Source organism: Sitophilus oryzae, unplaced genomic scaffold (assembly GCF_002938485.1).
Source record: "Sitophilus oryzae breed Bouriz unplaced genomic scaffold, Soryzae_2.0 scaffold_1518_pilon_pilon, whole genome shotgun sequence".
NCBI lineage: Eukaryota > Metazoa > Arthropoda > Insecta > Coleoptera > Curculionidae > Sitophilus > Sitophilus oryzae.
In genome coordinates, this window is record NW_022146190.1 from 1,125,146 (window position 1) to 1,152,244 (window position 27,099).

The window sequence follows — 27,099 nt, forward strand, 5'->3', positions numbered from 1 at the left end:
CTTTATCAATGTATCAACGAGCAGAGCAGAGTTCAAGCTGTGTATTATAATATTTTATACCTGAAAGCTATAGACATTTGGCAAATAACCTTCGTTTATAGTAATAACTCCATTATAATCTTTTGATAAAAATTATCGCAGGTAAACCGAAAACACTCCACCTTATCAATTTAATGTGTGCCGTTACCAGTTTTGCTGGCCAGCGTGACTTTCGCTGTTTTAGTTTTTTTTTGCCTCGATATTTGGACTTACCGTACCATAGACGGTAAAGATAAAGTGAACTAAAACAGACTTATCGGCGTGTAAAGTTGTTATGGATTAAAGATACATAAAATGTAAGTAAATAGTTCTGACATATTTTAATTTAGTTAATAAATCTTCAATAAAAGTAATTTTTATAGCTTAAGAATAATCCAAAATGCGAACTCTATGTCGGACTTGCATTACTAATTCAAGTGTCATTTTGTTATTTCAAATTCTTCTTATTAAAAACAATCTATATACTTGTTCACGCATAAATGTTGTGATAAATTAATACCAATTGAGTTCAACCCAAAAAAAATAAAGATGCTATAATATAATCTCAATATTATGTCAAGAGACAGGTAACCTGACGTAAATACGCAAGTATTTACGTCAATATTGTCTTGCACTAGCTACTGTATTTCAATTGAAAGTGATAAGCTTCTTAGTGTCCATTTATTAACAGTAGTTTTGCTAGAACATAAATTTAATGGCAATAAAATATGTATAACAATTCTACTCGAATTTCTTGCATTTTGACAGTGACTCACTGACCGATCATCAAAATTCTAAGGTAGAAGTTTCACAAACTTAAAATTTTGAATTTTAGATAAAAAAAAATTTAATATTTTAGATAACGGATTAAGCTTGATTTTCATGCATCCGTTGTCCGACGATACGATGATACGATATTAATTTTATTGGTTGAATTTAAAAGTTTCGATTGGTTAACCATTTCTAACCAATCAAAGTCTTTAAATTCAACCAATAAAATTGATATCGTATCGTCGGATAACGGATGCATGAAAATCAAGCTTGTATAACGGAAGGAAGAAATAATGAAGTATCTCGAAATAGTCTTATGCATTAAAAGTAAGGTGTCTAGCCGCTACTACTATCTAGTAAGGCAATTCTTTCACTACAAAACGTTAGGAGATCTCATGTAAAACCATGATAGTTTATTTTATTTAGTTTGTAATGGAAGCACCTATTCAACAATCAAATATTATAAATATTTGAATAATGTATCATTTAAGAAAATATAAGTTTGAGTTAGGTCTTAAGAATGTGTTAATGTTCAGTGTCGTAATAAAGTAAAGACTTCAGTTAACGTCTCCTTTTTGCTACCAGGGCTAATCTGGACGGGGTCTACTTTGTTTACGCGGAATCCGAACCGCAGTTCTCGGCCATATCATGGTCAATGGCCTACTGACTTGGCAAGTGTTTAAATCGACTCTTACTCACGAGATATCCGATCTCATCCGGCCTCGAACCGGCGTGAATGAGCAGTGTGTGTCAATAGATTTTACACTTTTGCCTTTATAGGACAACAGCACGATAGAGAGTTTCGAACTGGTCACCCGTCCATCCACTAGTATCGCCTTACGTCGCTTAACTTCGGTGTTCTAATTGGAACCGGTGTTTCAACGTAGCTAGGCCGTTGCTTTAGTGTCGTAATAGTTACGACACTGAACTCTACTTGAGAAAGCCTATGGGATTCAGTTTTCAACTTTTCGATAAGTTAGAAGATAACCGATATACGAGGGGAGTCAAAAAATGCATTAATTTCAATTTCGCCCTGTACTTCAGCAACCAAAAGGGCTAGAACAAATTTGTGTGCTGCAAATTTAGTTTCATAAAAAAGAAGGAAAGTAATGTGAAAACCGCGTCTATGTACTTTTACTCAAGCGAGAAACCGAGAAAGTCTGTAAAGCACAGGAAAATTGGATACACTGCAGTTGTGAAGCTCAAAAATTAATGACTAGAGAAAAAAAACTTCGCGAACTACAAAAGATGACATTAGCGTGCTAAAAATGGCATTAACGTCCTTTATAGACAATAAGTTTTTTGGTCCTAACTTTTTAATACCATAAGATCCTTTAATTCTAGGCTTTAGATTGACCATTTTAGGACCCTGAAAAGAATTTTTATTGAGCGTAGTTAGGTGAGAATTTGTTTCCTAAGATTGTGCACCCTCAATGTGTTGAACCACGTGTTTCCACTGCAAACCAAACCAAACTGTCCACAAAATGATAGAATAGATAAAGCAGAAGAAAAGATTACCTAGCGGGCAAGACTGACAAACTATGAAATACTAAAATTACACAGTGGCAAAAGATCTAGGAAATAATCTAATCTAAGTTAAGGAACTACGAAACAAGCAGGTTTAAAATGGTACCAAACAAAACAACAAGATAAATGCACTCAAATTAATGGAAGAAGTGTGTCCTCGCTATATATAAAGGAGGAAGATAGCTGAAAATGAGTATGTGATCCCGATGATATATACAGGTTGCTACAAATTCGAGGTACGAGCATTGGTAACTCGGTAACCGTAATAGACACGAACATAGTTAAATTGGGGCAAAGTTGCGCTTCGGGATGTTCACCAAGATGCCATCAAAAAAGTTTTAAAAATTTCAAGGATTGCTCAGTTTTTTCGAAGAAACGGATATTTTTGAATATCAATTTTATTTTTTCCTGTCGACACTTTTTAGAAAATCAAAAAAACAATTGCACATTCTCATAGCCACTTTATTAGGGCTATCTGAGAGTATTTTTAGAATTTCAAATCAGCTGATAATTTGTGAGATACAGAAGCCAACTTAATTTTTTTAAATCCAGACCTGCGTTTTTTATTTCAAATTTTGAAAGAACTCGCTCTCGTGAGTACAGTGATATGCTACACTTAATTTTTTTTTGTTTTGGAAATTTGGACACAATTTATTTAAACTAATTTCAAGTCCAGCTCTGTTTTTTTTTAATATTTAATATATTCATCGTTACAATATTGATAAGCTTTCAAACTTAACAGTGACGTGGGTTGAATACGGAAAATCAAATGCAATAATATAATAAAAAAATAATATAAATAAAATGTAATATAATCAATCAAATCATTTCCCCGGAAGATTGTTTGGAAATGGTAGAGCAGTATAATGGTCAGCGAGGTATTGGGTGCACCTTTGTTCAAGTTAGCAACCGATCGTTTAGAAGGGATGTCGATATATATGTTGTCGATACCAGATCGGTACTATGTTCATTGCAAAACTATTGTCGCTCAAATGCTGCGAAATATGGTATCACTATCACACTCTTGCACACGTGTGAGACACGGTCTAGACTGTCGCCTCGCCACAAAGCGAGAAATCAGAATATCGCTACGAATCGATGTTGCTACTGAACATAGTGCCTCAAGATACAAAATTACTTAGCTATCGCTTTGAAACATGAACAAAGTTGCACCCCTGGACCGTCTGATGACGTCAAGTAATTCGACAGGTGCAAATTTTACAAAAAGGTGAAATCAACACATCTCGGCAATTACAATAAAGAGTACAAAACGCATTCGAAAGTATAAGAAGATCTATTCAAAATCTATAAATAAAATCGAACGAAAAATAAATTTGTGCAATAGGGAGGGTGGTAACCATGTCGAACATGTAGACTATGTAAAGCATTAGAAACTAGTTTGTAAAAGTTAATTTATTCATAATAACTACGATTAATATTATGCAAATTATTAGATCGTACACTGAGAATTTCAAATTCACAATAAGAAAAGTTAAAAATAATATTTTTTTTAAAAATTTTATAAAAATATATTTAAATTGCTGATCTGGATATTATTTATTTGAATCTTTCAATTGGCTCAATTTTCTTTATTCAATGTTAATTAGCACTGATCAATATTGTTGCGATGAATATAATCAGATTAAATAATTTAAAAAAACAGAGTCGGAAAAAAGTATAAAGTGTGGCATACAATTGAACTCAGAAGAGTGAGTTCTTTCAAAATCTGGAATAAAAAATGCAGGTCCGTATTTAAAAAAATGAAGTTGGCCTCTGTATCTCACAAATTATCAGCTAATTTAAAAATCTAAAAATACTATCAGATAGCCCTAATAAAGTGGCTATGAGAACGTGGAATTAGTTTTTTGATTTTCTAAAAAGTAACAACAGGAAAAAATAAAATTAGTTTCCAAAAAAATCCGTTTTTTCCAAAAAAACTCAGCAATACTTGAAATTTTTAAAACTTTTTTGATTGCATCCTGGTGAACAGTCCAAAGCGCAACTTCGCCCCAATTTATCCATCTTCGTATTTATTACGGTTTCCGAGATACCAATGCTCGTACCTCGAATTTGTAGCACCCTGTATTGTAAACAAAGTATTCCTAGGTTACTATACTTTGAAGCACGTATGCTATTTTTAATAAAGCCGATATAATATAATCTTCAAATCTAAGTTGCACTTAATTGATTTGTTAAAAATATTCATTATTATAAAATACAATAAAGCGTACAACATTATCTCTAAAATCTATGAAACTGTTTATCTCTAGCCGGCGCGTACGGTCCTGGACACTTTATCTCCGAGGTCTTAAGACCAAATCAATAGCGATCTTTTCCCACTACACGTTAAGATTTTATAAAAGATAAATTCGTCAATCTATAGCCTAGTACAGTTCGCGCCAAATCTGTGGTATGTATGCAGTTAAAAATATTCAGCATGTTGAAAGATCGCAGATCTCATCTTTTCGATTAGTTCTTTAAGCTGTACGCACACTGGTGCGATCACGGCCGCGATCACGATCTCCAAGCGGCCCAACTGATAGGAATTTTCCGTTATTTTGTGTGTTTTTCTTGTTGCAATTTAGAAATGGAGTTAACAGAGCAACTAATTAAGGATGTAAAAATACACAAAATTCTATATGATTTATCCGATCGAAGTTACAAAAATAAAAATAATAGAATTAAAAATAAAAAGTTTGAGACAAAATTGGAGTTGCAATTGGATTGGATAATACATATATGTATACATTTTTATTGTTTAAGTTTAAATATTGTAAGTAAATATTTAAGACTGTTTTTTTTTAAATTTATACCTATGATGGCCTACAGGATGGTGCACTACATATAGGTACGGCGGTGAACGTGAACGCGTTGGTGTGTGCTAGAATGATCGCTCATGTTATCGCTGCCCTGATCGTGATCGTGATCGCGGCCGTGATCGCACCAGTGTGCGTACAGCTTTATCGAAGCCGCCACTACACGTTGAGATTTGGACCGAATTGAAGGACGATATAGTTCAAATATCTCAGATATCGTTGCGTGTAGGGCTCTTTTTAAATTTATTCGAGCTATTATTTATTTTAAAATGTTTTATTTTCAAAAAAATATTCTTTGGAGAAGAAAATTTATTGAAGTTTAATAACTCATTAGAAACTAAGTGTTTTTAGAGTAAGGATAATAGGCTGTATTTATAAAAAGAAACCGTACCTTTTGCTTACAAAAAATGAAGCAATTCCTTCAAGGTATATGCATAAAGAAAAGTGAAGGAAAAGGTAAGTCTTCGATGATTTGCTTTAAAGTAAAAGGTCTTTTGTTTTTCGTATTTATAAAAAAAAGAATTTGCTTAAAAAATAAAGGTTTTACTTCTAAAAAAGGAATCTAGGTTCACAAAACCTTTTCTCAATCTTTTCAGTAGTTGGCCAACCATCAAACAGCTCGGAACGTAAAAAATTGTCTATTTGTAGGTGTGTTTTTATGTGTTAACATCTACCTAGTAATCTGTGGTTGTGTGGTTTCAGTGTTGTGTTTGTTATGGCTAATATTGTGCATTTACGTACAAGAAAATACTACAAACCAAGACATACGTCACGTGAATCAGATTTCAAAACGTTATTTACATTTGAGGAGCAGAATGTGATGTGGTTGGCGGACCACTTTCTTGGCGCGGATCTTGAAACACGTGGAGCAGCCCTATCACCTGTGCAGAAAGTATTTCTGCGTTATTGTGCGAATCCTGAATTCCAGAGCGGAATTGCTGACGAATTGGGATGTACGCAGCCCACAGTGTCCAGAATATACCATGAGGTGCTTGAGCAGCTTGTACAACCGGTTGGCGAATGGATTCGGTTCCCAAACACAGAAAATCAAATCATGCAGGCCAAAGAAAAGTGGTTGACTAGGTTCCACTTCCCAACAGCCATTGAGGTTATTTACTGCATGTACATTCGTATTTTAAAGCCAGCCCAATTTGGAGACGAATATATACATCGAAAAGGTTTTAGCAGTATTAATGTGCAGGCTACATGCGACCAGAATTGTGTTATAACTAGTAGAGATGCAAGTTGGCCTGGATCAGTTCATGATTCTCGTATATGGAAGAATTCGGCAGTATGTGAAGTCATGAACAGAACAAGAAACACTATACTACTAGGGGACAGTGGGTATGGTATAATGTCATGTCTCATGACTCCCTATTCCAACCCCCTCCAGGAATATCAGATAGCCTTCAGGCTGCTTAAATCAGAGCGAGTTGTAATTGAGCATATATTTGGGCAACTGAAACGGCGATTTCCTATTCTAAAGTATGGATGCAGAGTGAAATTTACCAGTATTCCTAAAGTTATAATTGTATCTCTGCACCTTTTACTTTATTTATCCAAAGCATTTCCTTGCAAGGAAAAGGTAGAGATTATAAATACGAATTGTAGCAAAACCTTTTACTTCTACCTTTTGCTTCTACCTTTTACTTGAAAGTAAATGCTTCATTTTTATAAATACGGTCTAATATTTTAGTGTAGTTCAGTATAGTTTAAAAAGAAAATAGGAAATTAATTTTTTTAAATCTCTTTAATTCACAGAATATCGCCTACAAAAATTGACAGAATTTTTGTTTTTGTGTTGTTTTCCGACCTGTCTTTCAAATGCAATTATTATACTTCTATTTCAATTAATGCTGCTCCATGCGCCATATAATATGACAGCTGGAAAACATTGCCAAAGTATGAATCGTGATAATCAAATATTTAATGATAAGAAACAAATGAACTGTACGTTTCTAGTTAAATTTTGATTCTCTTGTAAGTTCATCGCAATCTTTTCTACGAATTGAATTAAGTTAGGTCGTTTTATCTAAAACAAATTTATATATAGATTTACATATTTTTGTGTGCCATGTGTAATATATTTATGTAACCAATGTACTAGTTCCAAAATTAATAAATACTCAAATAAAGAAATATAATATGAAATTAGTGATTAATTAGTAAACAGTGGTACAAATTTGTGACAGTGGTGTATGATTTCCACTTACAAGCATATTGTTTTTCTGTCATTTTTGTATAACGTCGGCCTAAATAATCCCGCCATCGAACAAGTTATTCAAAAATATCCTTTATCCCTTTTAAACTTGTTTACACACTTCCAATGGCTATTCAGTATATCATAAAAATAAGCAAATTAATAGAAATGAATAGTTGTAAAATGTAGAATGAGTGGGAAAAAAGTTAATCACAGCGACCTTAAAGATCTATTGCGTCACCCTTTCTTCAGTTATAACTAGTCATATAGTCTATAACTCATCATACATGAGGATTTTTCTATTATAGGAGGGCAGGATATTTCCCATCCTCCTCTGACAAAAGATGTTCATCCTCCGAGGAGTGGACATCTACATCCACCGAGAGTAGACACCCTTCCACAATTGGGGTTTGGCCCTCTGTGCTTACTGTAAAGGAGCTTGTATCTGGCTGAGGTACCCGTGAGGTGGAGGTTCTGTCTCCATTTTCTCCACCGGACTTAACTTGTTTTCTCCTTAGACCTGATACCGGTGTTATCCCAAATATTTAATAGAGGATATATCCCTCTTTCTCTATTGCTGTCTTGGATTTAAGGCCAATTTCTATTGTGAAGACCTGACCATGGCCCTCCTCCCTCGAGTTGATGACTCGCCAACGCGATATCTTTACATTGAAGTTCTGGAAAACCTAGTGATACGTCCCTGCTTGCCTCCATGTGTTGGACGACTTTCCATCCTGGTTTTTTTCTCTCCATGCCATAACAGTGGTAAGGGGGAAAATTTTCAAGTCAGGGGCTTGGAACACCCTCAAAAAAAATTCCACTTCTACAACTGTGTGTGTATGACACACCAAGAATTTACAACTTTGACAAACACCTCACTGTAGTATTGAGTAATAAAAAGGATTGGGAAGGAAGAAACGCTTACTCAGCATATAAAAGACCATACCATAACGTGGTATGGTCTGATGCTTCCAAAACCAAAGCAGAGACAGGGATAGGAGTATTTGGGCCGAAAACTAAATACTCCGAACCAATGGGCACCTACCACAGTATCCTTCAGGCAGAAATTTACGCTATCGAAAGATGCGTACAGTTTATCTTACATAGGAACTATCAAAAACAGGAAATTGCCATCCTATCCGATAGTCAAGCAGCAGTAAACACGTTCAACTCAGTAACCATCAATTCGAAGTTGGTCAAAGATAGAAGGCAATGAAAAAGGGATAGAAGGCAATGAAAAAGCAAATGATCTAGCTAGGAAAGGAGCGAACACTCCACTAACTGGACCAAAACCGTTCTGTTTTCCAAACGGGAACCAACTGAAAGCGGAACTGAAAAATCTGGAAGACTCCATCCGTAACTTGGAATGGGTATCCTCCAACGGCTTAAGACACTCGTAAAAGTTCTTCAGAACTTCGACCGAGAAAAATCAATCGTTTTCCTTGATTTAAGTTAAAACAATATTCGGATTGTCACGGAGTTTCTAACAGGACACTCAACAAACACCTCAGTAGGCTGAAGCTGAGAAACAACGGCGAATGCAGATTCTGTGAGGAAAATGGGGAAACACCAGAACACCTTATCACTGAGTGCACCGAGACGACGACCATTCGTGCCATGAACTTTGGTACGGCTGATGTGGAGCCGTATCAGATACTGGCTTTTATTAAAGCCCCGAGACTGTATGATGAGTTATAACTCGTTATAACTCAAGAAAGGAGAACACACAATAGATTTGTAAGATCGCGATTATTAACTCCCCCCCTAAACATTCTACATTCAAGGGGTTCTCGCTTCCCTCTCTTTCACTTTGGTGGAGATGCGCCAGGCTGTTTCTTGGTTCAAGGTCAATAATTAGTAAAACATGATTTTCTTTTTAATTTTTTGTTAGTTAGTGAAAATTAATTGTGTTAAATAAATTAGACTCTAAATTATCCACTCGAAACTAAACAAAAACGTAACAATAAGATCGAATTTGGATTCTACACCTTCAAATGTACCGATTGGATTGTGTAGTTTATTTTCGTGCAAAATTATTTCATTTCCAAAAAATTCAATGACGATGTTTTCCCCTTTACCCTTCATTTATAATTAGTAAAAAAATTACCTCCAATTTTTTAATAAGCTAAATTTTCAATAAGTTTGCAAATTGATACTGTCAGTGTCTCGTATAATCGAAAAAAAGCATCTAGTTGGCTCGGGAATGACATTGATCGATGACATTCCCTATATAACTTTATACACAGGATGAGTCTTAAATAAGTGCAAATATTTTCTGGGCTGGTAGATCTCGATAAAAGAAACATATTTTCCAAGTCCAAAATAACCGAGATATTTTACTTTGAAAATTTTAAAAAATTTGATTTTTCGCTTAAATTTTGAGAACCGCTGAGTTTTCTTTCTTGTAAAATTACTCTATTACCTATGTTGCCATATTATGAAGATATTTTGTTTTTTTAACTAAAATTTAAAAAAATCCCTAATTTTTATGAAAAAAATCAAAATTTTAATTTTTTTCGCTAAAAACACCTTATAGACGCGTTTCTGAGGTCGAAATATACCACCCCTAAAATATTTTCATTGATTTAGAACTTACTCTGTATAAAATGATAGCGATCTTTATTCCAAATCCATCGCTGACGCCGTTTTTTATTCGATCATTATTATATTAGTAAATTGGCATTGATTACAAATTTACCGAGTTTGAATATTATATTTTATAATTTAATTAATTTTGTACTAAAATTATACACCGCACGCTGTTGATTAATTAGTCTTTTTTAGCTCACTAAAAATGACATTAATATTTAATATCTTATTTTGCATGTCCCGATAGAATAACCTATAATTTCAATAACTGAAAACCAGCAGCCAGACTTAATTAACGAAACATAAATATTGGGTTATGCTCATATATTATTAATGATGTTTTCTCAAGTTCAACTGTGATGAGTAATTAATAATTATAAAATATTGGATGTTATAATATATTATTCCCATATATTAATTGGCTCTTTTGTCATATCACAGGCTCTCTATATATCTTCATAATGGATTTTTGTGAAAAGAAGCATTATTGAAAAGTCTGTCAAAATAGGTGAAATAAAAAAGTTTGTTGTCATTTTAACTTTCTCTGACAATTTTATAATTAAACAATTGTAATACTTTTAACTATATGTAATTTGTACTTGTCTTTTTTTACTTGACTTTATTGTTTAATTTGGCTGTTTTTGTGAAGTTTTTTAGTTCATTTACTTTGTTTTATAATTTGGTTAGGTTAGTTATGATATTTTATCTTGGGCCGGAAGATGAGACTGTGCCGTTTCTAAACATGTCGTCCCTCTATTTGTAATTTTTTTTAAATAAAAATAATAACTAATAATATACAAAGTTTAATATACTATTATATTAATACATATACCGTATGATCGAATAAAAACGGCGTCAGCGATGGCTATGAAATGAAGATCGCTGTCATTTTATATGGGAAATGTCCACAGAGAAATGTAATCGATCGTCATTTCCAAGCCAACTGGACGCCATTTTTTTTCGATCATACGGTACTATTGTTGTAAGTCAGCAGTCGTCTCACCAGCGCCCATTTGTGACATGGATTGCAAGAAAATATCTTAAAATGAACCTATTGTAATTATTAAAAAGACCTACTTCTTAAAAGTTTTAAGATGTAGTAACTTTAAAACTATGCATTTCTGCACCCATGTTTACAGGATCTTTTTTATATTTTTTGATGAAAAATCAATGAATACTTATTTAATATTTTGGCAAGTTAATTACATTGGCATGTCGCCCTTTATCGTTTTAATTACACACTCGAATCTTAACTATAGTTATGGCAAGTGTCTTTCCTTAACACGGCAAAATAGAATTCCGAAATTCTTCTAGAATTAATACTGAACCATTGTGTACAACATCTAAAGAAATTGTATAGATTTTTTTAAATAAGTGTCGAAATTTGTTAAATTAATAAACGCAAAATTAGAGATTGTTGCATAAATACGCAACAACGTTTAAAGTGTCAAATTTTATTTGATTTTATTTTCAATGTCATTTTGACATGAAAAAATATAAATTTTCTCATATTTGGTGACTTTAGTAAACAATCATAAAGAATTTTCAACTCAAACAGTAAAGTATTTTTAGCTGGAAAAATATACCTAGTTATTATAGTTAAGGTCAGTAACGAAGAGTATTTTATTAAAAATTATTTAATTCTCATTCTAAATAATTTAGGCTGTTAGGTTATTAAAGGAAAGGATCATATTTTCTATTTTCTACCAAAAATTACTCTGTAAACAATTAAGATTATAAATTTACAATTTTCAAAACTTTATAACTCCATTTATTTAAATATCTAATAATATTAAATATTATTATGTCTTAGTAAATATGTCTAAAGTAGACATATTTGCATTTACATCTTATGTCTTAGTAAAGATGTCTTAGTAAATTTCACTAAGACATAATTTAATTGCAAAACAAAATAAATTAAAATATTGTTAATACAACTACTTTTAATGATACTATGTATTTAATTCAATAACATTCGATTTTTATTTGGTAGATTTAATATTGTATAGATTTACAAATAATAATTTTTTTAAGTTAACATCTCTTTTTGCTGACGAGCTAATTTGGATGAAAACTATTTTACCCTGATTCCAAACTCTCCGCGGTATACAGGGTGGTCCGAACTGTATTCTGAAAATTTCGGCAGCATATTCTGCACATAAAAATAAGTAAAAAAGTTCGTATAAATGTATGTCCTAAAATGCTTAGTTTCGGATATACAGGGTGTAGAAGTTTCATTTTTATTTCGATTTTTTCCAAATAATTTCTGCAGTAATGTCAATATTTGGATGAAAATTGGTGTCTGGAAGTTTTTTGACATGAGAAATTTGGGATTTTGATATCGTAGATGGCGCCACCTACATATGAGGCGTTGCGGATAGTAAGGGCGAACTCAACAAAAGCTACTTTTGAGAAAATTGAGTTTAAAGAAATTAGCAGACGGGCGAATTCAACAAAAGAGCTATATTATGTTTTTGTACTAACACGTTATTTATTTGCATAGGATAGGGTTTTTCATAACTTTTGTATATAAAATATAGGTACAAATAAAATTTTGATTAAGAATTTTATTTGTGTATTTTTTTACATTTTACTCTTACCCATAGGACTAGAATTTAGGTATAATTAAAGAAATTAATGTCAACCTCAGATTCACTAAAGGGTTTAAATTTTAAACCGGTATAAGCTGAGAATTTAAGATCTACTTTAATAGTACTTACATAAAGACAATTCCTTTCTGACGCTACCTGACAATTAAAATTTAACCGGTATAAAAATTTCTTGAACACCTTTATTGAATCTAGACGTTATTTTTATTTTTAATTAAACGTTTTATTATTGCAAAAAATGACAAGCAAGCTTACTAAACGAATCAGTCACGCGCTGCCAATATCGGCTCAGCGCGAGATTGTTGAGTTCGCCCTTACTACCCGCTTAGCTATCGCATAACTGAAACTTTCGTTTATTTCAAAGTGCTTGTTTGAAGGCGAAGCAAGGGTGAAATCAACAATTCGACCGTTCTATGAGGTAGGAATTGTAATATAAAATTAAATTACGGAAAAAAACAATTTTGACAAAATGTTGAGTTCGCCCTTACTATCCGCATCATATTTTTAACTGATTTGAAGAGTATTAACTTTTCGTCCGTCCCTGTATAAAACTACTGTGTAAAAAAATATACATTTACGACATGTAAAAAAAATAAAAATTTCCCAAGTTTATTATTTCAGTGAAATAACTATCTACTCAACGTGTTTATTTTCCGTCAATAATGACACGTATTGACTATTTCCATTCTAAATATCTTGAGAACGGTTGCTCGTAGCGATTTTTACAAAGACATATTTTTTTACGTAGAAAGTCACAGAGATGTATTTTTTTTCCCTCGGTAGTTTTATACAGGTACGGACAAAAAGTTATTAAGCTTCAAAACAGTTAAACCACAAGTAGGTGGCGTCCTCTACCAGTAGGAGTCATATTGACATAAAAATCAGATCTCTCATGTCAAAAAACTCCTAGAAATTAATTTTCATCCAAATATTGACGTTACTTCAGAAATTATTTGGAAAAATCGAAATAAAAATGAAACTTCTACACACTGTATCTCTAAAAATGAGCATTTTAGGACATACATTTATACGAACTTTTTTACTTATTTTCTTGTAAGATCTATTACATCACTACATACAACACTTTTTGACCGTTTTTTGAAACTTTATACCCTAACACGTCCCTATACCCCCGTACCCTATACGTTCTAACACGTCCATTTGACTAACGTCACTGAACTTTGATAATAGGCATCCAATCAGAAAGGTTACTTGGAAAAAGTGTTGGAAAGCTAATTATTATTTTGGTTGGTTTATTTAACGTAAAAGAGAAGTTTCCTAGGTTTGCACGGTTGTTGGACAGCCAGAAGGCACAAAAGATAGTGAATCTCTTGGGCTTTTTCAGATTTTCGCTTATAGTTCCGAAATGTTGCATTTTAGGGAATATTTTGCCATTATGTAAAAAGAATTCTGCATCGAATAAGTACCACACTTATTCAATTCAATTCAGTAGTATAGCTAAAATCAAAAGTTGAACAATGGTAATATACTTACCGTGTGTTTCTCCAAAGTGGTTCACACTTATAACTTTTTATTTTTTCAGATTAAGCATCAAATTGTAGATTTAACGTATGTGTGCTAAATATTAAATATATTCAACGGGAGGCACCGTACACGTCAAATGAACCAATCAAAACAATAATTAGTTTTCCAAAACTATTTTTCAAGTGATTTCCTTAATAAATCTTATTTGACGGCCTATAATGAATTTCCATGACATTAGTAAATAATGAATTCTGGTGCTTTGATATAAATGAGTCGCTGCCTCCATTAGACTAACATATTATAGATATAAAATTATAAATAATAATGTATAATACTTCATTAAAAAATAGCTATTTATGTAACTAGTACCTAAAATGATGTTTTTTAGGACGAATCATTACTGTTTGCGGACGAGGCGTTAGCCGAGTCCGAAATAGTAGATGAGTCCTAAAAAACATAATTTAGGTACGTGTTACATACACTATTTTTTGTCATACGCTTTTTACAGTTTTTTAGAACGCATATTTGCAAATTTTCCATATTTGAAATTATAATGTTTGAAAAAGTTGGCTTATAAATTCATATCTTAGTAACGAGTTTGTTTATTTCATCGCATTTTGACATGTCATTCGAAATTTGTCACAAAATCACACAAATTCATCAACAATTTTAAAATGTTCCAAAATCCCGAACATATTGCTAATAAGGCCAAAGAAATCGTGTTGGATTTACTTCCTGTGAAGTCTCGTGCCATTTACCAGAAAGAATATGATGTTTTTAATGAATGGAAAGACAAAAATGGCGTATTCGTTGTAAATGAAGATGTATTGCTAAATTATTTCCACGAAAAGTAAGTACCTAGGTACCTATTTAAAAGAGGCTTTTAAATTAAAATATTCTTAAATTACAGTCACAAACATTCAAACCATCGTCAATTTGGTCGAAATATTCCATGCTGAGAGCAGTGTTAAGTGTTAAAGAAGATATTTATATTGACAAATTTCCAAAACTTATTGCTTTTTGAAGAGGAATTCGGTTGGTTACGAGCCTAAAAAGTCTAAGGTTTTGTCCATAAAAGAGATCGGTGATTTTTTGGCCACGGCTAGTGATGAAACTTATTTACTTACTAAGGTAAGTTTGCGATAATGATTTTTAAAATATATAGATGGTTTCTTATTCCATTGTATTTGATTTTTAGGTAGCTCTTGTCATTGGCCTTTGTGGAGCATGTAGAAGAGAAGAATTGTACTCTCTACGAGTGCAAGACATCATAGAAAAAGACAACAGCTGCCTTTTAGTTACCCTTGCGGATACAAAAACTAATATCAAAAGAGTGTTTCCGGTGGTGAACGAAGGGAACGTTGTCAATCCAGTTGAGTTGTATAGAAAATATGCTTGTCTTAGGCCAAAAAATGTACCACATGATTATGTCTTCATCTCTTATCGTAAAGGAAAATGCACCGTGCAACGAGTCGGCATTCATTCATTTGGGAAGATGCCATCGATTGTAGCAGCATTTTTAAAGTTGTCGAACCCAAACGAATATACAGGTCATTGTTTCCGACGTAGTTCTGCTACTCTTGCTGCAGATGCAGATGTGGATTTTACATCGCTGAAACGCCTAGGAGGTTGGAGGTAAAAATTTTAATATTTTCCGATCTTGTTCTAAACAACAATAATTATTTAGGTCGTCCACAGTGGCCGAAGGTTACATAGAAGAATCTATTGAGAAAAAGAAGAAAGTTTGCAAACTGCTAATGGGGGAAAAGAAAATCGCGACCACTTCCACGGATGTATTACCAAGTACATCATCGTTCGCATTTACTCCACCTCATCAGAAAGTAAATTTACCTGCCAATGGAGGAGTCGTTTCGATTGCAGATGCAAGTTTTCAAAATGCACAAAATTGTTCATTTCATTTTTATTTTTCCAAATAACTTAGCTTTTGATATTGTTAGTATTTAATAATTTAAAAATCAAATACAATGGAATAAGAAACCATCTATATATTTTAAAAATCATTATCGCAAACTTACCTTAGTAAGTAAATAAGTTTCATCACTAGCCGTGGCCAAAAAATCACCGATCTCTTTTATGGACAAAACCTTAGACTTTTTAGGCTCGTAACCAACCGAATTCCTCTTCAAAAAAGCAAAAGTTTTGGAAATTTGTCAATATAAATATCTTCTTTAACACTTAACACTGCTCTCAGCATGGAATATTTCGACCAAATTGACGATGGTTTGAATGTTTGTGACTGTAATTTAAGAATATTTTAATTTAAAAGCCTCTTTTAAATAGGTACCTAGGTACTTACTTTAAACAAATAACTTAGCTTTTGATATTGTTAGTATTTAATAATTTAATTATAAATATATGTATAATTTTATGTGATTTTGTGACAAATTTCGAATGACAAAATAAAACAACCAAATAACGAATTTAGACATTTTAGTCCATAAAGGTTGCCATGACGACCTTTACGGCCTAGGCCGAAAAAGAAACATTTTACGGACTGAAATGAGTCCGTAAAATAGCTGTTTTTGGGAGCGTATGACAAAAAATATATTAATAGGACTTAAATATAATTGCATTATTTTAGAGTCTAACTAGAGTATTTCTTATAACTGTGAAGGACTTTAGAACAGTAGTCATAAAACTTTTTAATATTTTATATTATTTTATTTAATTCTATTGTTACACATATGATAGATTATATCTATTTTGGAAGTCATCTTATCTTTTTCACTAAAATTTTATCTTAAGCTTTTAATTGTAGTACGTAACAATTATGCACCGTTAGATTAATAATGATTCCAGTACAGTATATTTATAGATGTTTTGTTTCATTGTTTCAGACACGTATCCATCATGCTGACGAAAGTTTATCTATGTCCATCGGACAAGAAATACGCCTGCTCATGGGAAGGATCATCCAACGACATAATTGAACACTTTATCGCAGAACACGAGGATCTACTAAGCCTTAACAACATAATTAGCATCAATTTGTCTGTTTTGTCCGAAAGTTTCTTATTTTTCCACGATACCGAAGTATATCTTCTGCAAACAAAACTAAATAACGGCCATCTTCAATTATTTTTAAGATACCTAGGTCCGCCAAAAATTGCCTCTAAACTGAAATATGACGTTCATCTCGACAGTAGTGACAAAATATTAGATAAACAAAACATACATGTGAATGAAGGATATTTCGATATTAATTTAGATTGCATAACGAATGTTTTCGGTGATATTAGTTTTATGAACTGTAAAGTTTTGATAACCGAGGAAGCAAGAAGTACAAGCTCTGATGATGGAGTTGTTTTGGAGGACGATAAATCTTTTAATACGGAACCTATTCCGGATATTATAATAAATGACTTGAAAATAAATGACAAGGAGAATGAGGTTCCTGTTGAAACACCTGTTAACGAAGTAAATTTAGGATCAATATTTCGCTGTAGAAAGCAATCCACGATGAGCACAAACAGAGTTACTTGGTACGATCAGACTGATAATGTGATAGAGCACACTGAATCTCGAGAACCAAAAGTTACTGTTCAGCGAAGTAGCAGTTGTGCAACTGAAAAAACGAGAAACAGTCCAAAGAGATCTGGAAGTACTTTGATATCCATTAAAGAAAGCGATTTAGATTTGGAACTACGGTGCACGAATTGCGAAAGGCATATTTCGAACCCTATATTTGTTTGTCAATCGAGACACAACGTATGTAAAGATTGTTATTACGATAAAAAGCATTGTAGTCAATGTAATACAGAAATTACACCAGATAGAAACGTCGAATTGGAAAAGAAAAGTGACGGATATCGGTATGCATGTCGAAATAAAAAGAATGGCTGCCTGGTAAGGTATCTCTTTGAAGATATATTCGCTCACGAAACAGATTGTATATTTTGCACTTACAATTGCCCATTAGAAGACTGTGGATTCAAAGGTGCCTACAAGCAAATGGTCGGTCATCTAAATTTAATTCACAGTAGTGTAAAAATCTTTGAGTCGTCGTTTGCAGTGTTCAGTAGACATAACGAGCTTTTCCTAGTTAACGAAAGGATGGGCATCGTTTATTGTACTTTAAAATGTTCCGACGACAAAGTAATATGGACTGCAAGAATGCCTGGTCCCAAGGAGAGAAAATTCTTTTGTGAACTCAAATTTAAGGGAAAGAATTTTAAGTTCCCTATATTATTAACACAGTACGGTGATTATTATATGAAAGAAATACCAGTATCGTATATGAAAGAGCAAAGACTAAAATCAAAAAATTCTATATTAACAATTACAAGATAAGGTCTGGTTTTGTTGATATGGTATAAAATTTTGTACCTATAATTACATTATATTGTACTATTTAAAAAAGCAGGCGTGTGTGATATATTTTTGAAAAAAAAGAATTATATCAATAAATGGATTATTTGACTACGTATACCATTTTTTGTAATAAGCATTATAAGTTCATAAAAAACTCTTATTTTTTAATGAATATTTTAGCTCAAAATAAATTGCTTCAGAAATATTTGTGTGAAAATGTACTGAAAGCATCTGATTGATAAACTGTCTTTAACGGCAAGTAATTTGTTAATATGAAGAAGCGTGAGATACATAATGTAATTTTAGAAGTGATTAATTTGGCACTAATATTCAGAAATGCTATATAATAATTAGACACAAAATGATGATTAGTTTTATAACTTTACTTTTTAGATTATATTAGTTTTTACTTTTTTTATTTATTAATACTTTATTTGACTCATTAAGTTATCAAAATACCTATGTATATAAAATAGAGCCGATGATGTTAAACTGTCTATGATTATTTATAAAATGTGATTTATTTAAAAAATGTATTTTTAGGAAATAAAGATCAGTTTTCCAATGTTATAACAATGTTATTTTTGTATACACATTTTGTTTATACACATCGGGACAGGTCAACTCTGTGTATAGGATTTTAACGTGTAAGACAGTGATGTAGGCAGCTTAATGGCAAATCAAATGTATTAAAAAGAGAAAAAAAGTTGGGTGGGTATGGGTGGGTACATGTCTTCTGAGCGGTATTGCCAGATTTTGCATCAAAATTTCAAACCGCATAAGTAGACGTTTCAAAAAAAATGTGGCATCTAGGGTTGGATCTGGATTTTCGACAATTAGTTACTCATTTTACTACAACTGTAATAGATTACATTTAGCTTAGATATATTATCTTCATTTCAGTAGTATACATGAACATTTTTAACATAGTTTATTTTATTCTAATTTCTTTAAGACTACGATAATATACTGGTCGGCAAGAGAAAATCTTGGGTCGTTTATTTTAGTCATCATTTACCTACATGTCTAGAAGTGAATCGCTATGGCAATCTTGTAAGTCGGGGAGAGAAAATTATTACCTATCCACTTAATCATAATCATAAATTTAACATAGTTTATTTTATTCTAATTTCTTTAAGACTACGATAATAGGTCGGCAAGAGAAAATCTTGGGTCGTTTATTTTAGGCATCATTTACCTACATGTCTAGAAGTGAATCGCTATGGCAATCTTGTAAGTCGGGGAGAGAAAATTATTACCTATCCACTTAATCCGGAGCTCAACTTCATAGGCTTGGGAAAATTCTTGCTCTTTTCTCTTTGTTCATTTATACAATCACAGAGTCTATAGACTCTGTGAACGACAATCGGCACCCAAAGCCGTGTGTACATTATCGGTTATATCATTAAATAAACTAACCAAAAAATATGCTGTATTACGTAGTAAATAGTGCAAATTCTATTGTCGACCATTCTAATCAGTATTAAATAATAATGGAGTGAGCCAGTGTGAAGTGAGACATTAAATGATTGATCTTTTTGTTAAATTACGTGGTATAACTTAACACAATGATGAATCGTTTAATGTTTCATATGCACCTCCATAATTATTTAATCTGTAATCATACTGATTACATTGTTCGACAACAGAATTTGCGCTTTTAGTACGTTTTGGAATTAATAGATTATCTGTATTATGCAACTAGGGATGTACGTGTCTACGTAATAGAGCATCAGCATCTTTCTCAATATATCGTATTGTACTGAACACGTTGACACACGAGAATCAGCAACCAAAGCCGTGTGTACGCTTCATTAAATAAACTAACCAAAAAATATGCTCTATTACGTAGTTACGTACATCCTCAGTACCTAGTATAATAGGACCGATAATCAATTAATTACATAATGTTGTAAACATCACAAATTCTATTGTCGACCGATCCGGATTAAGTGGATAGGTAATAAACTTCTCATTTTTCTCCCGTATTTTATAGTCTTTTCTCTTTCAGTATATCGTATTGTACTGAACAAACGTTGACTTTATTCTTCATACACAAGACAATCGGCATACAAAGCCGTACGTTGTACGTTTTATTAAATAAATTAACCTTTTTGTTTATTTATTGGTTCGTTTATGCTTTATTTAATGATTGATATTATTTTGTTAAGTTATACCACCAAGTGCTATAAACTAGTACAAAATTAAAAAAGTTAATTTTAAGTAAAGTTCTTTGAAATATATCTATATTACTATTATGAATGAGAACTCCTATCGATTTTTAATTTGGAATTATATTAATTGCCATGTGTCATGTTTTTATTATTATTGTCAATTTTCTGCGGATAGCTGATAAATTAATCTATTGTCAATTCAATATAATTATAATATGATGTTCAAATACCATTTTGTTATTCATAAAAACGGCCTTTTTATTACTTCTCTGTCATACTGATCTATCAATAAATATTTCTTACGTGTTGCAGCAGCCGAGCAAAATTTATTAATTTTAGGGTCCTTTATATTTACTCATCCCTGATTCCATCCAATTATGGCCGCTGATGAAGCGGGAGGTAGACGTTCGCTTTCGGTTATAGGCGTACTGAAAACTAAAATTTCTTATCCTCGTATTCAGAATTATACGATCAAACGAACTTACCTGAAGTGAAGTTCGATCGTAATTATATGAGGCGTCCAGTCCGAATGTATTATCTTGATTTTTCTATACGTAGTACCGTCCCTGCGTGCACAATTTTAAAGCTATAAGCTAAATTCCCTCCCGCTACCAGCCTAGGTGGCGGCGCCGGACCTGGCGCGGCGGTCGGTATTCATTTTTCAAAGATTTATTCATTAATTCAAGCGACCATGGGGCAAAACGGGAGGGTGGGAAGATAATACATTCGGACTGGACGCCTCATATAATTACGATCGAACTTCACTTCAGGTAAGTTCGTTTGATCGTATAATTATATTCGCGTCCAGTCCGAATGTATTATCTTGATTTTTCTATACGTAGATGTTTAAAGAACTGATGGTTGCAAATTAATGAATGCGGTGCAGAAAGCATTTTTTTTTTTTGAGACAAAAATAGCTGAAATTATAAATATGTTTATTGAATGCAACCAAGATGAAACCAATTTAACGGCCATCAATACATGGATTTATTAAATTGTGACAATTTAACATATACATATATGCATACTAAGCAGAGACAGAAACCCATAAGATGGCACTTCCATAAAGGATTCTGCCAAAATTGTTCAATTATACTTTATAAACCAGTTAACTCATCGTGTCGATAGAAATCCCTGTCTCAATGTAGAACTGCGTGGATAACTCGACTATAGTGAGGTTTAACCGATATATATATTTTTAAGGTGTTTCTAACCCATTGCTTAATATTTAAAAGGCCTTACTTTTTAAGCCATTAATATTAGATAACATTTGAATGTTAGACTTTGGTAGTAAGAAATTAAGATTCTCAATAATTTATTTTCCAAAATGCTTTAATTACGTCGATGAATTAAACCAGAGTCATCATATAAATTAGGTTTCGATCCATACATTGGTATGGATATTGTGGGACATTGATATAAAGTAGACACAGATATTGATCTGTGTCAATTTTATACCAGAAGTTTTATTATTATTTGTATTATTTATTTATTTTTTTTTTGATAATTTTCAGTAACTATGATATGCATATATAATTATATACTGACTAAAAACAAACTGACATCTGTCTCTGATAACTAAGGTTAAACGTGAAACCAATATATGATTTATTATTTTTCATAGCAGTTCACGGCAAGAATTATATAATCTATTTATATACGTAAAACTGCAAGAAAACTATTTCTACTTTATGATTTAATTGATATGTCTATTCTTTCCGAAATTTCTAGATAAGAAAGTAGAACTGTTAGGGAACATTTATGGTAAAATTTTAATGCAGTAAACCTTAGACACATCCAATCTTACAAAAGCCTCTTTCAACGAGAAACCATCCAGATATATTTAAGAAAAAATTCTGAAAAAAAAGTTTGCGAAAGTTTACATTAATGTTACTATAATCATCTCTTTCGAAAGTGTATTGTAGAGGAGAAAATATATATTATATACTGTAAGCTGTAAGAAAAAACTAACTTTTTGTTTCGATAATTTGCACAAAGTCTGTCACTTTGTCAAAATGTATAAAGTATTGGCCAAAACACAACACTGCTTTTATAGACCGAAATGGGTAAATATAAACTCTAAATGTAGATGGTGAGTATTCCTATTCCAACATATGAAAGTCAAAGATTTACATAAACAAATTAGCATTTAACAGCCGTTATCATAAGGACCTCCTTTTGAAATGAGACACAGTTACGTGTTTCTTAAGATTTAGAATAAAACTTACATTTCCATTAGAATAGCTTTAGCCAAAATAGAGAAATTTCTTTAGCCAAAATAGAGAAAAATAGGAGACGTGTTTTTTTTTTTATATATATATATATATATATATATATATATATATATATATATATATATATATATATATATATATATATATATATATATATATATATATATATATATATTAGCTATTAGCTATGAAAAATCTAGGATATTAGCTATTTTATTAATATATACATATTTGAGTTATTATTATTAGCTGGTCAGCTAAGTTGATTACTTTTAATGACTTGGAGGTCAACGTTAAGTTGGTTGTCGCCTATTTTATGGTGGGAGGCTGCCAAGGCAGCAAACTGGAGGGTACCTAATGAATTGGCCGCTCGTGCCTCATGTATCACCCCCTTCTTTTTCAAAGAAAGAAGGTAAAGACATATTCGAATATCTGTCACAAATATCTGGATACATTCCGTTGTTTTCCTCTAAGCAAGGTTCAAACGTAAATTTATCCAGAGGTCCTTCTTCCTCATGATTTTCATTTGAAAATCCTTCAGAGGGAAAAATAGTTGATACCTTTTGTACAAGATACCGTCAACCACATTAGGACTATGCGTCCGGTATCTATAACAACCGTCCATATTTGTTCCATGATATATTTATGAATATTTTTCTCTTCTTTTAAAAGAATATTGAGTCTACGACGACTATTGTTAAATTTTATAAGCCAGATATTTTTTTTTTTTTAAGAGTTTGATGTCGAAAATATGCTGGACTTCATCTTAACAATTATGACACAGGAGAGGATAGGCGACATGCCATGGCTCCTTGGTAAATTAGGGAGTTAAAATATTTTCTCAGATATAAAAGTTGGACCTTGTTCTGTGCTGAAGCCAGATCATTGGCTAAGACTGAATTCGTCTCCCGAAGAAGAATGTATCATCATCGAAGAGTCGAATGTTTTGTAGTCTCTTTGGATTGCCCTTCCCCCAACAAACTGCACAAATCGCTAGATTTGGTTATTTTCCTCTTCCTAGTTGCTGACCTTGTGTTCGATCTGTTATGAGATAGAGGCACTTAAATAACGACTGTCCTGCTTTTTGAACGTACAGCCTTATAAATATAATGTGTGGAGGAGTTTTCCTGTTGAAATATATCGTTTTTTTTTTGAGGGTCTAAAATTTTTAGATTTATCACTTGAAATTCTTTTGTGAAATCTACTTCTACGATACCGAGAACGTCATTTATAAAGGAATCCCTTTCACACGGAGAAGGGCATTCACTAAAATTAAAAAATTTTGTATCATTGAGACAACAACACTTCGGTTATTATAATATTATCTCGATAGCGGGCTCTGGAATATCTTAAAAAAGGAATCCCTCTCACACGGAGTAGAGGATTATCTAAAAGTACTAACCTTTGTCTCGCTATGAAAAGAACACTGGGCGAAGAACAGTCCGTGTTTATACAATATTCCTCATCCCTTTGTTTTCTCCTTTCCTCTAATCCCCACATTTCGGGATGTACTTCTATTTGTTTCCATCCAATATTCGTCTAAAAATAAATATTCTAAAAGACTTACATGTAATACGTGTAATTAATTTTTCGACAAGGCTATCGATAATGTATAAAAGAAATCCCTCCCACACGGAGATGGGCATTCTCTAAAAGTACGAAATTTTGTCTCACTGGGAGATACAAATATTTGGCACCTAAATATATAAATAATATTCTCTTGAGAGTGAGATCTAAAATCTCATAAAAAAAGAAATCCATTCCAGAGATAGGCATTTTCTAAAAATACAAAATTTTGTTTCATACCTTATTTCATTGCTGGGAGATAAAACACTTCGTTTATAGTACTCTGTTGATTGCGAGATCTAGAATCTCATATAATAGGAATCCTCTCACGAAGAGAAGGGCATTCTCTGTAAGTACGAAACTTTGTCTCACGAAGAGGACAACAGTTCGATATATATATATATATATATATATATATATATATATATATATATATATATATATATATATATATATATATATATATATATATATATATATATATATATATATACATATATATATGTTATTCTCCTTTTTCTTTTGTCTAATTCCATTGTTTCCTCCTTGCCTCTAATTTCCATATTTCGAAATTTGCTTTTACTTTAATTATTTCCATCCATTATTTAATTTCCTAAAAATAAGTATTATAAGATACTCACCGGTAATACGTGTGATTAATATCTCGATAGGGGATATCAACAATGACTTATAAAAGGAATCCCTCACACGGAGACGGCCATTCAGAGAGAAAATGAGAAATTTGACTCCCTGGGTGATACAACACTTCGGCACAACTTCGGTATTTATAATATTCTCTTGATAGAGAGATTTAGAACCTCATACAATAGGAATCCCTTTCACGAAGAGAAGGGCATTCTCTATAAATAGGAAACTTTGCGTCACTGGGAAAACAACAGTTCGACATTTATAATATTATTTGATAGCCAGATTTCTAACCTCATATAATAGGAATCCCACTCACGAGGAGAAGGGCATTCTCTAAATAGGAAACTTTGTCTCACTGGGAGCACAACAGTTCGATATATACGATATTCTTATTGCTTTCTCCATTTGTCTACTTCCATTGTCTCCTCCTTGCCTCTAATTTCTACATTTAGAGATTTGCTTCCACTTCAGTTATTTCCCTCCATTATTTAATTACCTGAAAATAAATATTATAAGATACTTACCTGTGATACCTGTAATTTATCTCTCGATAGTGGGATATCAATATTGACTTATAAAAGGAATCTCTCTCATATGGCCATCTTCTAAAAGTTCGAAATTTGACTCACTCGGAGATGCAACACTTTGGCATTTATAATATTCTCTTGACTGCGAGATATAGAACCTTATATAAATGAGAATTTCTCTCACAAGGAGAAGGACATTCTTTACACGTACGAACTTTGTCTCACTGAGAGTACAACAGTCCGATATATATTCTTATTGTTTTCTTCTTTTATCTAATTCTAATATTCCGTTATTTACGTCCACTTCGTTTTTCTCTAAAAATAAAAATTATACAATACTTACATATTGTTCCTTGTGTTCTACCTAGCTGTAGAACACCGTATATTACATAGTAATATCCAAAATGAGTAGAGAATAAACAAAATGGCTTCATCGATCTACGACGAAGAAATCAGAGAGCTACGATCCGCACTGCACCGTGCACGAAAGACGAATGAATACCGACCGCCGCGCCAGGTCCGGCGCCGCCACGTAGGCTGGTAGCGGCCCGCTACCAGCCTAGGTATCCGCTACTAGCGGGAGGGAATTTAGCTTATAGCTTTAAAATTGTGCACGCAGGGACGGTACTACGTATAGAAAAATCAAGATAATACATTCGGACTGGACGCGAATATAATTATAAATAGCAATAAAAAGTATGTATAATGTAAGTGTGTAATGTATATTCGTTAAAAGGAGATATACATGATTTGTCGTTGATATGTTTAATATTCAATTCTGCAAACAAAACTAAATGAAGACCATCTTCAATTAAAGATACCTTGGTCCAGCAAAAATTGCCTCTAAACTGAAATTTGACATTCATCTCGACAGTAATGACAAAATATTGGATAAGCAAAATATACATGTGGATAAAGGATATTTCGATATTAATTTAGATTGCATAACAAATGTTTTCGGTGATATCAGTTTTATGAACCGTAAAGTTTTAATAACTGAAATAATATAATAAAAAAAAGAATGGCTGCCCGATAAGGTATCTCTTTGAAGATATATGCGCTCACGAAACAGATTGTATATTTTGCCCATTAGAAGACTGTGGATTCAAAGGTGCCTACAAGCAAATGGTCGGTCATCTAAATTTAATTCACAGTAGTGTAAAAATCTTTGAGTCGTCGTTTGCAGTGTTCAGTAGACATAACGAGCTTTTCCTAGTTAACGAAAGGATGGGCATCGTTTATTGTACTTTAAAATGTACCGACGACAAAGTAATATGGACTGCAAGAATTCCTGGTCGCAAAGAGAGAAAATTCTTCTGTGAACTCAAATTTAAGGGAAAGAATTTTAAGTTCCCTATATTATTAACACAGTACGGTGATTATTATATGAAAGAAATACCAGTATCGTACATGAAAGAGCAAAGACTAAAATCAAAAAATTCTATATTAACAATTACAAGATAAGGTTTGGTTTTGTTGATATAGTATAAAATTTTGTACTTATAATTACATTTTATATTGTACTATTTAAAAAAGCAGCCGTGCGTGATATATTTTTCACAAAAATATTTATATCAGTAAATGGAATTTTAGTTGACAATTA

General features: G+C 32.4%; 2 protein-coding genes across 5 annotated transcripts; both read left to right on the forward strand.

Moving 5' to 3' along the window:
• Nucleotides 1-60: 60 nt before the first annotated feature.
• Nucleotides 61-27,039, forward strand: LOC115878576. Of its 4 annotated transcripts, XM_030895108.1 has the most exons (3): nucleotides 61-335; nucleotides 16,874-17,990; nucleotides 26,625-27,039. In XM_030895108.1, the coding sequence occupies exons 2-3, from the start codon at nucleotides 16,887-16,889 to the stop codon at nucleotides 26,958-26,960; spliced, it is 1,440 nt and encodes a 479-aa protein (XP_030750968.1). In that variant the 5' UTR covers nucleotides 61-335; nucleotides 16,874-16,886; the 3' UTR covers nucleotides 26,961-27,039. The 4 variants fall into 4 exon arrangements, with proteins under 4 accessions (XP_030750968.1, XP_030750967.1, XP_030750970.1 ...); XM_030895107.1 differs by lacking the exon at nucleotides 26,625-27,039 and having other exon boundaries at nucleotides 16,874-18,458; XM_030895110.1 differs by lacking the exons at nucleotides 61-335; nucleotides 26,625-27,039 and adding an exon at nucleotides 2,235-2,509 and having other exon boundaries at nucleotides 16,874-18,458.
• Nucleotides 5,848-6,786, forward strand: LOC115878594 (putative nuclease HARBI1). Its single transcript, XM_030895143.1, has one exon. The coding sequence runs from the start codon at nucleotides 5,848-5,850 to the stop codon at nucleotides 6,784-6,786; it is 939 nt and encodes a 312-aa protein (XP_030751003.1).
• Nucleotides 27,040-27,099: the final 60 nt, after the last annotated feature.